General features: G+C 46.8%; 2 protein-coding genes across 2 annotated transcripts; both read left to right on the forward strand.

Annotated features, from left to right (window-relative positions):
• The first annotated feature begins 277 nt into the window (after window positions 1-277).
• LOC119340622 lies at window positions 278-4,296 on the forward strand. Its single transcript, XM_037612542.1, has 4 exons — window positions 278-530; window positions 654-833; window positions 3,352-3,672; window positions 3,963-4,296. The coding sequence occupies exons 1-3, from the start codon at window positions 414-416 to the stop codon at window positions 3,643-3,645; spliced, it is 591 nt and encodes a 196-aa protein (XP_037468439.1). The 5' UTR covers window positions 278-413; the 3' UTR covers window positions 3,646-3,672; window positions 3,963-4,296.
• Window positions 4,297-10,239: 5,943 nt separating this feature from the next.
• LOC119338193 (F-box protein At5g18160-like) lies at window positions 10,240-11,463 on the forward strand. Its single transcript, XM_037610502.1, has one exon. The coding sequence runs from the start codon at window positions 10,240-10,242 to the stop codon at window positions 11,461-11,463; it is 1,224 nt and encodes a 407-aa protein (XP_037466399.1).
• The last annotated feature ends 702 nt before the right edge of the window (window positions 11,464-12,165 follow it).

Raw genomic sequence — 12,165 nt, forward strand, 5'->3', positions numbered from 1 at the left:
TATATTGTATCCACTCAATAATACATTTCAAATTAATGAAAGCGCCCTGTATCGAAAAAAGATAATCAAACAACCAATATAGAAAATATTCTAGGATACTAATCATTAAAAAAAATCCTTCATTTGAGTCGAAGGAGCTCAACTTGTGGTTGCTGGTTTGGTTCAGTTAAAAAAAACTAGTGGTTCGTTCGGGCTGGGTCAGTACGCCTGGCTCGGGCCGCTCTGGCGCCACGGACCAAACAGACGGATCGAGCCACCGTCAGTCCACCGCACGACTCAACAGCCACTCACCCCCGCTCCGCTCCGCTCCCCAAATCGACCAAGGCCGAAGCCCTAGCTCGCCGCCGGCGGCCGCCATTCCCCCCTCCCCCGCACGAGCCGAGCGACGCGGCCTCCGCCCACCCCCTCCGGCGATGTCCCGGCGGCGGCCGAGGGGCGGGACGCAGCGGATGGACGCCGCGATCGACCACTTCGCCATCATGGGCTACCGCAAGGCCGACGTCCGCAGCGTCGTCAACCGGCTGCTCAGGGTTGGTCTCCCTCTCCTCTCCTTTTCTCCCCCTCTCCTCCCGCGGTGTCGTCGGCCGATCCGGGAGCCGGCGGACGCTATGGTTGTACGGTCGTGGCTGATTCGGCCTCGTCCCTGTGCTCAGGATGTGTATGGGAGGGATGGGTGGCCGTTCCTGGAGGACAGCTGCTACTCCGTCGTGCAGGACGCGCTCTTCGAGATGCAGGAGGAGCAGGACAGGCTGCAGCTGCAGGCCGTGCAGCAGCCGCATGAGGAGGATGGGGATGACGGTGGTGGTGATGATGATGATGATGATGAAGCTCAGGTGAGCTCGCTCATGTGCTTATCCATGTCTCATACTTTGGTGTGATTGCATTGCGTGTGGTATTCCTACCAATTTGCTGCTCTGCTTCAGCCTACAGACCAACGTGCTCAAGGTTGTGTTGATTTAGTTGCTAACTGTTATCCCAGGCCCAAAAAAAACTAAAACTTGCTCAATAATACCTGTGAGATGCACCAGTTCCACATGTTTACTGGGGAAATAGTTCTTACAAACCAGGGTACATAACAGGAGAGAAAGGGAGGGAGAGGGGTGAAAACAAAACACAATAGGAGTGCAGAATAGGAGAACAAAGGGCAAAGAAAATAGTGACTACCTTGGCCAGCCCGCAATCCATTCTTGAATAGACATAAGTTCCTCTTTTTTAGCCCTGTTTGACCAGAGTTTAACCATGGCCGTGCATTGTTTCACAACTACCCCGGGGCGGGGGTAGTTATGGCATTGAAGACCCTTTGATCCCTTGCTAGCAAGATAGATCAAGTTAAAGTGATTGCAATCAGCTGCCAAGATTTTCGTTTGTCTTCAGAGTACAGAGATGAACTTTCCTCCGTTAGTAAAAATGTCCGCTGGTTGATCCACATCACTCATTCGGACGCCGAGGAGTTCCCAAATATATTTCCTTCTGCTGCATTCCAGAACCAGGTGAGACAGTTTCATGATTGCTGCAGCCAAATGGGCAGTTGTCATTGTTGACGATTCCTTGGTTTTTCAGAATCACCCTAACTTCAATCCTGTGTTTGACAAGTAACCAGGCAAAGATTTTGCATTTTTTGGGTGCTGAGCAGTTCCAAATGTTACTGTTCATGAGCTCGTAGCATTTTCCAACAGAGAATGGTACTGAGTGATTCATATGAAGGGCTCGGTTGTCCAGAGACCCCTCTTGGAGACAACAGAGTTGAGGAAGAGTGCAAGTGAATGGAGCTCGCTGTCCGCCTGATCAGACATGATACGTCGAGTGTGAATTATCCATTCTCCGCCTCTCCTACAGTCCGCAACAGAAATGTTAGGCCTGAGCGCATGAGAGTAGATGGCAGGGAATTGGATATAAAAGGGCCGTTAGTAGGCCATTTGTCTTTCCAGAATGAAGTTGCCTCCCCATCTCCGATTTGCACACAAGTCACCTCTCTCTAACCCCTTAAATGAGTGCTGATTTGTGACCATGCTCTTGTATTAAGAGGGAGGCGATCACCTACATCCCTGTTATTGAAATGAATTATTCTGACCCATCTTGCCCACGGAATGTTTGGCGCTGTAAGGAGGCGGTGAACAAATTTCATCAGAAGACAATCATTTTGAGTACTTAATTTTTTAATTCCAAGTCCTCCTTGAATTGATCGACAAACTTGGTCCCAAGTGACCAAGTAGTCAGCTCCTTTAGTCCTCCTTTTCCTTTTGAAAGAAACAATATCCTTAATCTGTCAATCTCATTAACTACCCATTGAGGCAATTTGATGCATGACATAAGATAAGCAGGGATAGCTGACAGAACTGATTTTGTAAGCGTTAGGCGACTTCCCTTTGAGGGGAAACCCAAGGAGAACCCCGTCAAACATTTGAGGAGAACCGGTTGTTGTTGTCGTAGTTTGCCCCCTCCACCGGTTACTTGAGCGCCCTTTCCCTGACCCTGAGAGGGACTGGGCAGAGCGAAGGGTCAAAGGTCATGGGCGCCGGCCCCATGGTCGACACGCTCATGGCATCAGAGAAGACGGTGCTGGCTGCTTTGGTGTCGTCGCTGCACACCACAGGCTCCCCTGGAGCAGGGATGAGTGGAGGTGGAGTCTTCATGCCGTCTTCTCCGGCGCCACTGAGCAAGAGCATGGTGGAAGCGACACTGCCCTCACTGGTGAATGGTGATAGACGGCAGTCGCAGGAAGTCGAGAGTGGCCATGACTCCATGAGAGATTCGTGTGACGGCTGGATGTGCTGGAGTATATGGTTACTTGATCTTACAGATTTATGATCGGTTATTGATTACTGTTTTTTTTTCTTGTTGATTACTTCACCTAGATTTGTGCGCCGATTCTCTCTTAATCCCCTTGATTTTTTGGAGATTACTTTTCAGTGCTTATTTGCTTTGTTGGTCTTGTATAAAAAATGTCATGTTTTTTCATGTAAACACTTGTTTATATTCATAAAAATGACTACAGTCAATACTGCCAGCTGAAAGAAGTGAGCCAGCTGATATCTCCTATGTTTCTTTTATGCTGACATAATTGACTGATGAATTGGTGTTGTATTAGCATTGCACTATGTACGTAGTATTTTCCCACTTGGTTTTGTAACACAACTGAACATGTTGGCTGTCAGTACTTTCTGTAGTATAAGAAAACATTTAGGGTGCACAAACTCCTGTTACTTGTGACAAACTGGATTTGCCTCCAAACTAATACCTTGGGATAGCAATGCTTAATTTTGGTTTCTTATTCCCTCAAGCAACAAAGCTCATGCATGTTGTATTGTTGTCCAATTCTTACATGGGATTTGGTTGGTATTGGTAATGCAGCAACTGGAAGCAGCAATGATGGAGCCACCGTCAGAAAATGCCATGCCCGTTGTGATGGTTGACAGTGAGGCACAACCTTCCGAGACTGTGTTAGCCGTTGAGCAAACAGGGGAAGTGATCCCCATGATCATGGACCCACCTGCTCGCACAGCTGGGCCGCCACATCCGGCATCTACAGGAACTGGTCGCACAAGGCGTCCCTGCTATGGATGGATCTCTGAGTCTGAGAGTGACTCGGAGTACGAAGAATATCTTGCACGTCGACAGAAGCAGGTGCATGTCCCGGCCAAGTAGATGGGTGCAAGTGAAGCCACTTAACAGGTGCTGCTTTTGTCATCTGATATTTCTTTGATATCTTTTAAGTTGGTACTGTTAGTACCCAAATTTCAATGCGTAGCCAGAGTAAGTTCATACCACTGTTATTATTCTCATGCTTTTGGTCGAATAAAGACACTCTAGGATTTATGCTTACATGGTTAAGAACACAAACGTTTTATTATTCAGATTGAACGGTGAAATCAAAACTAGTATGGCATTCACTTGAGTTTGAAGTTATGTTCTGGAAAACTCCTTTGTTGGAAATGCTAACCATCGTTCTCTTGCTGTGGCAGGGAGGGGGCGGATCCACGGCGAAAGGAAGCAGGGGAACCGGACTAATTTGCAGTATTAATATATTGCTAGTACTATATATATTGTTAGTATGAAGAACTGAATTTGAATGACACCGTGGCTCTAGTATATAAGTAAACCATGGGCTCTGGAGCAGACACTTGGGGTGACAGGTGCCGCTCCCATGAAGTATTTAAGAACAACATATATGGGTGCTTCTGATTATATTTAGGTACTAATGTGCTAGCGTGGCTTCGCCGTTGATGTTTGTATAAATCGCGACCTTCTTGGCTTGGCCTGACTGAATATGTCTGAATCATTGTGGTTTGTGGTTTATCTATGCTTGAAAACGTTAGCTAGCTATTACTTTTTCAAGACATAATGTGGCTCAATGTTTCCATTGCCGTGTAATTTGCTTGGCCGCAGGTTTTCTAAAAGAAGATTTCGGAAATTAGAACACACTGGAAATTGTCCCTCTGTCTTTTCCGAAGTATAAAAAAGAATGTGAGACGCTAAGGTCAAATTAACCCAGCGTGGCATTCAACCGAAAATTCCCTAGAGCCATAAAAAGAGCAGTTGGCCTGAGATGCAAAAGAGGAAAACGTTTGGCACAATGCTGGGCAAGAATAACAGTAATTAGGACGCCCGTTTGAACATGAATTGATCAAATCGTAGTTTAAGGCTCTGTTCGGAATCCCTCACCGCTCCGACTCCGTGGAGTCGTGGAGCTTAGTTTTTGCAGCTCCGTGAAAATGAGCTAGCACCTGGTCTGCTCCGGAGCGGAGAGGAGCCGAACGTGGCCTAAGTACGAACAGGGTGCAAAAGGGGTTGCATTACCATGATATATTGAACTACTCTGGGCATTGGACAATGAATTCAGTTACAGAAAAAGGCACAAATAATAAAGTAGCAAGTGTACCTAACCATCTGAACATGATTACAACAAGAAATCACAGATAACTGCTGACATACTGACATTTTTTTTTGCGGGGGGACATACTGACATATTATTACTGAATAGCATTTCCATGATTTATCAACGTAAAGGAGCTGTGTGTAATGGGGATCCGGTTTTGTGATTAAAAGCCTGATCTACATAGTGAGCGGAAGTTCAGAAATAACACAAGAACATCTGCAGCATGATTGCATAATTTGCATGTTCATATCTAGCAAGCTGATATACCAACAAATAAAGTAAAAACAGTGATCAATATATAGGTTAAAAACTAGCAAAAGAGCCCGTGCGTTGCAACGGTAGAGAAATCATAACACACGTTCTTCACCCACAACCATCACTCAAGAACACAGTAGGTCCATCTCCTTTATTTTTGCGAGGCATCATATTTGTGTTGCCGCTTATCCTCCTTCTCACCCTCGCTGGCGATTGCCTCGGTGTTCACACAAAACAAAACAAAAACGTGTTTGAATATGATTAAGGCGACTCTCTCTCCCTCTCTCCTCCCTCTCTCTCTCTCTCTCTCCCGCTTTCTCTCACTCTCGCGATGAGAAATCTGTTGTTTTCCCCTACGACACTTTTCAGAGGTATGCATGTGTAGTATCGATGTGTTCTTTTCCCTATATTATTATAGTGGGGTGTTTATTTGCAATCCGGATCACTGCCGGTATGAAAGGAAAACAAATCTTACGCTATAAATTATAAGTTTTCTCCCAAAATAATATTTTAAAATATTTAACAGGTAAATTAACAACATATTTAGATTACACACATTCTTCTAATAAATTTCATATATACTCCCTCCGTCCCAAAATTCTTGTCTTAGATTTGTCTAAATACGGATGTATCTAGTTACGTTTTAGTGTTAGATACATCCGTATCTAGACAAATTTAAGACAAGAATTTTGGGACGGAGGGAGTAATATGTTAAAATTGAAGTTACGGTTTAAAAGATATGGATAATTTAGAAAATCATTTGTTTGACTTAAATACATTTTAAAATACTTAACAGGTACAAATAATCTCATATTCATATTCTACATATTTTTGTAATCAAATTTCATATATAACATGTTCAAATCGGAGTTACGGTTTAAAAGATATGGATGATTTAAAAGAACATTATTTGACTTAAATATAATCCGCGGATGAATTACCTAAAACATCAGGGTGGTTTTCGAAAAATGTAAAATAACGGTCCGTGTGTCACTTAAATCCGGATTGCGGGTTGATTTCAAGAAAACACAGGGACTTTTGTGTACAATATGAAAAAACGTTTCGTTTTAACTTAAAACAGGAACGCGGGTTGAATTCACTGAAATGGAGGGACTTTTCTGAAAAATGTCATGACGGACGAAAGAAACCCAATTTATTTTATTATTAGGTAAAGGTAAAGATATTATGCAAATGTGTGCAATTTCATAGTTTCTTAATTTGAGCAGATAACATAAATAAGTCATAACATGTTTATTTCCTTTCTTTGCCTGGCCTGGTAAATAAGATATTCATCAGCTCCTATCATATTTCCTTGATATGCTTCCACTAGAACATAGAGGCGCGCTTTGTCGCGCCCGTCCATCTTAACAAATAAATATAGATTTTTTTTGAAAGTTAATTGAACAAATTTGCAAAATAAAATAGGATGGTAAACTATATCAGATAGTGATTTATTCTCTGCGGGGACCCATGCTGAATGGTGCATCTCATAGATGTGTGTGGTGAAAAAATAAGAGTTGTGTGACGCCTATATTTGTTAGACACTCATAGGATGCAAATTGAAATGTAAAACAAAGGACTATAAAAGAACTTGCAAAAAATAAACAGCGGGTGCACCTGTAACCAAATGTAGCACATATTATTTTGGCTCTAAAGCTTAAATGGTGTAGAATTTGCGAACAATGCACCACTTCTATGAAACCTGCAACCTCAATACTTTTCAGCTAGAACACTACCTGCAATATCAATAACAGTAGAAGAAATGAACTGTAAACAGTTTATTCTTTAAAATTATATTTTAGAGACGGAGTATATAGCCTGAACAAGTGTGGAAACAGCAAACTGAAAAAAAAAACATTTCTTACATTTCTCGCAAGTGCCACCACAGGTTAGTTTTCAAGATGCTCTCTATGCTAGTTACCTGAACTAATGTGTGCACATCTTCTGCAGTTGATAAGCCATTAAGCCTGTAAAAGACAGCTAATGAGTTATGCATATGAAGCAACTAAGAGCAGGGTCGCATAATAATAAGCTAAGGAGTTGATCTGATTGAACGCCCAACGCCTTGGTAATTAAAATAGTACCAAGACTTATTTTAGATTTATCTCCTTCCACGGCATGAATGGCATGGCTGCATCATTGTACTCTTCCTCCTAAACCCACTGCCGCCAATGTAGCATTGGAGATGGTTACCTGCACTTGCACACATGGACTTAATCGGCCTGTCGCCGATTGGTCGCTAGGCGTGCGAGCTCAGATGATCGACACCATATATAGACTCCACACATCAGTATCCTGTACCACAACCATGCGCAACGCCGTTCTTGTCCAATGGATCTAGCTTCTTCGTGCCGTATGGACCGCGCACGACCACAACCAAGTCGTCTTTTTCGTTTTTCCTCTTCTGAAGCGACCCGGATCGGAGTGGCGGTGGACATCGGAGGAAAGGGAGTGAACCTTCAAGGTGGAGAAAAAGGAGCCCCAGCGATTGCCGCCCGTACCGCGGGCATATTCCACCGAGCGAGGAGAGGTTTCTAAACCAGACAACACGTTGCCGCCGCCGTTGCTGAAGGGAGACTAACCACACTGACACACTGACACTGCTGTGTAGTCCTTCTGTATACATTTTTTTTGAGACAAAGTCCTTCTGTATACATAGTGGACCAAGAATCAATCAGGCCGAGAACACGGGCCTAGATAGCAGCTTCATGGCCCAGTTAACGAGAATGCTCCCAGATCGGTCCCAAGAGCAGCGGCCCGGAAACGTTTGGGTCGACTGTGTGATGCGTCAGGTGGCGAGTGAAAAGTGCACTTGTGCATGCAGTTACGATCGAGCTATCCAGGGCGCAGGTTAGCGAATCCGACGGCTGATGAGCTGAAGTCGCTGAGAGGGCTCCTAGGTGGCTCCATTATACTGTTTCTCAATGATAATAAATAACATGATGGCAAACTATTAGAGCATCTATAGCCAGGCGCCCTATATCCGTCTCATACGTCCGGGTAGGCCGTCCGGTCATTGACCGGTCACAAAATACCGACCCAACCGGAGCTCTCAAACGGGCCTCAAACGCCCGGGTTGACCGACACCCCTCATATCCGTCCCAAATGTAAGACGGATATGAGGCGGCCCGGGTACACCCGGGCGTGCCCGCCACGTTGACCGGGCCCACTGCTGGCCCACCATGACCCCACAAAAACCCCTGTCCAGCACAAAGCCTAGCTCACTCCGCTCCGCTCCCCGACGCTCCCATTTCCCCGATCTGCCAAATCCCTAGCGCCGGCGAGCATGTCTAGCACCGGCAGCCACTCTGACGGTAGCTCCGGAGACGAGGAGGAGCTGGCACTCTGTATCGCGCTCGAGCGTTTGCGGGTCGATACGGTTCGCAGCTCCGGGTCCGGTGCGATGCCCCATATCGCTCGTCGCGGCAGCGCCGATGCCGGCGCCGGCCATTCCCTCCTCACGCGCAGATCTGCGAGGCCTGCCCGATCTGCTCCTCCCGCCTGACAACCTCCTCCACCTCCGGCCGCAGCTCCACGTGGGCAGTGCTAGGTTCTAGTGCCCGCTCAGTCGACGCCGCGGATGCGGACTCTGGAGTCGGAGGCACGAGCTGTGCGCCGCGAGAGGCAGATGGCAAGGGAGATGGCGGGCGTGTCTGACGGTCTACGCAGTCTGCCCGCCGCCGCCGGGTGTCCGATGAGGAGGACCGTCTCTTCGAGTGGGCGTATCGCTGGTCACTGACTGAGGCGGAGACGAAGGCCCGACGGCTTCGTAGGCTCAAGCCAAGCAGCTTCCGGCTCGGCATTGAGGAATCCGAGCGGGAGGCAGTGGAGGCAGCGAGGGAGGAGGCGAGGGTGGCCAAGCTCAAGCGCAAGCAAGGCCGCGTCGGCGCTTGCAAGGCTTCATCGTCATCTCTGATTCCTCCTCCTCTGACGTGGACCCACCTCCTGCAGAAAAACTCCTACAACTGCGTCGATGATCGGAAGGGCAAAGGGCCGGCGAGGAAGTGGTGAAGATCCGTCTTTATTTCAAGTTTTTAGTTGTAGTTTGAACTTAGAAGGGGAGCCTTGGCGCAGTGGTAAAGCTGCTGCCTTTGTGACCATGAGGTCACGGGTTCAAGTCTTCGAAACAGCCTCTTACAGAAATGTAGGGAAAGGCTGCGTACAATAGACCCAAAGTAGTCGGACCCTTCCGCGAACCTGCGCAAGCGGAAGCTACATGCACCGGTCTGCCTTTTTTTAGTTGTAGTTTCAACTTGTCCGCCATATTATGTGTATTATGTGAACTTTGGGCATCTTCCGATGATCCGTCTGTGATCTTTTGATGAACCAATTGTGCATTTGTATGTCCGTTCATGATCTACGTAGCTTTTATCAACATTGCATGGTATAGTATGAATATAGGGGACGGAATATAATATACATGGGTGTGGAGACGCGGATATAGGGAGTGCCCGGTCAATGCCCGCGGTTGCGCCCGGGCGTATCCGCGGGCGTTTGAGGGGCCGGATTTGCTATGTCCGGCTGTAGATGCTCTTAGGCTCTGGTACATATCCAAGCTCAAAGTACCACAATCTTTTTTGAACATTTTTTTATAATATTTGAGCATTTTCGAAATTTCATGAAGATTTTCTAAAATTAGAAACATTAAAAACACTGAATATTAAATATCTTTTTCTAGACAATGAATTTGTTAAATATCTGCAGCAACCAGTTTTATCCAGTTCTGAAAAAAGGGCACCAAACTGTCCCATCGTTCTGTTCATATAGCACGATATATACAGAAAATAGAAGAAAACTAGCATAACTGAGCTGGCGCACTTAGAGTCTAAGACCTCAACATCAAGGCCGCACAAGTCAGCCCAATAAGAAAGGATGTTTGGCCCAGTTAAAGCGATGGACCGACCCAGGGGCGCGTCCGAATCGAGCTCGCGTCCTGCCTGGATTCGGACAAAGCACGTACCTAAAGTTTGACCCTGCCCTCCTGAATCGCCACCTCGCCTCGACCGAGCTGCACTTCAGCTTCACGCCGACATTGTTCGCCGCGGTGCAGGGTAAAACGACCACTGGTAGTTGAAGCAATTCACTGAAACGGGTCTCCAGAGGGCACCATGCCGGGCAAGAGAGTCGCGGCCCTGCTCGAGGACCTTCCCGAGGAGATCGTCGACCTCATACTCGTCCGGTTGCCGCCCAGGGACGTCGGCCGCTGCCGTGCCGTCTGCAGGTCGTGGCGCGGTGCCACCTCCATGCCTGAATTCATGCTCGAACACCATCGCCGCCAGCCGCCGCTCCCCATCATCGACGGGTTTGGGCGGCCTGCCAGTCTCGTTGTCGTCCGTGATGCCGGCTCGGTAACCACCAATCAGCAGCTCTGGCCTTTCGTCCCAGGTCTCAAACACCGCAACGAGATTTGTCTCCAAGGCACTTGTGAAGGTTTCATCGTCGTCTCGTGGAGAGATAAATTCTACATATGCAACCCAGTCATCCGCAAGCATGCTCTCCTGCCGCGGCCTCGATTTGGGCAAGGAATCCGCAACGCCGTAGTTGGTTTCTACCGGCATCATCCAACCGGAGAACATAGGGTGCTTTGGGTCTCAGAATCAAAACACTTGTCTGAGTCCAGCTTATACGTCCTCACAGTTGGATCCGACGAGCCGAGACACGTCAGAGTTAGAATGACAACAGTCTCGTCGGCTTCCAACGAACAGTTACTGATGGCGCTAAAATGTTCGAAGTCAATCCAGCATGGGGGCAGTTTGCACTGGCGTCATTTTGGGGATAGAGTGAGAATAGAAGATGGTGAAGATATTATTGTGTTCGATACAGAAGATGAATCATTCTGGTGGATGCGTAGTCCTGCCCAGTTGTATGATGCGGAGCAGTTGTTCGACATGAAGGGGGCGCTTGCTTTCTCAGGCTTCTCGGGCGGCATCCTTCCCAAACACCCCACTCTGGATGTGTGGACGATGCAGGATTACAAGGCCGAAATTTGGTCCTTTAAGTACCGTATTGACCTGCCGAGGGTGGAGGCATCACGACAACTTGATTTAATTTCTCTCAAAAGGAAAAGGAGGACACCACTTGATACAATGGTGAGGTGGTTCAATGAAATGGTGGTGCTCAACGAGCGTGAGCTTTTGATCCATTTTAATAGTAAATATGCGTTACGTTGCGATATCAATGGCAAGTTCTTGGGAATGGTGAACATTGGAAAGAAACAATATTGTATGTTTTTTACTGAGCATTGCCTCCAAGAGAGCATAATCCCAATAATTCCGTCTCATGAGATGCAAGAAGAAGATGAGGATCCTCCATTCTCCACAAGGCATGTCTGAATGTTGAGGCCAGTGTGTTTTCCCCTTGTAGTGTCTATACATACTGTCACAAATGAGCCACAGCTCTATTCTTTACCGCTTATCAGGGAGGGAAGCTCTTCGATCCGGACTGATTTCTCGTGTGGGAGATGGATCCTCCATATCGTTCTCGAATGACAAGTGGATACCAGGTACTCCCTCCGTTCGGAATTACTTGTCTCGAAAATGGATGTATCTAGAACTAAAATACGTCTAAATACATCCATTTCTGCGACAAGTAATTCCAAACGGAGGGAGTACAATATCTATGTCTCCTCTTTTGCGGCCACAACATACCACCATTGAGTGTGTGTCCGAGCTTATCGATCCATCTAACTGGTCGTGGAGGCAAGAGCTTGTTCGAGATACTTTCATTGCTCCTGATGCTGGAGCAATATTGAACATCCCTATTCGGCAAGGAGGAGGAGATGATTTTCTTGCATGGGCATTCGAAAGATCGGGGAACTACACTGTGAAAACGGCGTACCGTGCTCTCGTGACTCAGAAAGAGCGTGTTGCTCTAGAGGAAGGGACGGCTACTGGAACCTCAGAGGATGATACGCAGTTGTGGAAATCCCTATGGAAATTGAATGTCATTCCGAAAGTTAGAGTGTTCTGGTGGAGGGTTCTACGTGGAATTCTCCCAGATGAGGCCACTCTCAACTATCGACATATTGCAGAGAT

Source organism: Triticum dicoccoides, chromosome 7B (genome assembly GCF_002162155.2).
Source record: "Triticum dicoccoides isolate Atlit2015 ecotype Zavitan chromosome 7B, WEW_v2.0, whole genome shotgun sequence".
Taxonomy (NCBI): Eukaryota; Viridiplantae; Streptophyta; class Magnoliopsida; order Poales; family Poaceae; genus Triticum; species Triticum dicoccoides.

Excerpts from the sequence above, each read along its gene's own strand:
- LOC119340622 (XM_037612542.1), top strand. The coding sequence starts at position 414 with ATGTCCCGGCGGCGGCCGAGGGGCGGGACGCAGCGGATGGACGCCGCG. Across the intron at positions 531-653 it reads TCGTCAACCGGCTGCTCAGG|GATGTGTATGGGAGGGATGG; the intron begins GTTGGTCTCCCT and ends CCCTGTGCTCAG. Across the intron at positions 834-3,351 it reads ATGATGATGATGAAGCTCAG|CAACTGGAAGCAGCAATGAT; the intron begins GTGAGCTCGCTC and ends TTGGTAATGCAG.
- LOC119338193 (XM_037610502.1), top strand. The coding sequence starts at position 10,240 with ATGCCGGGCAAGAGAGTCGCGGCCCTGCTCGAGGACCTTCCCGAGGAG.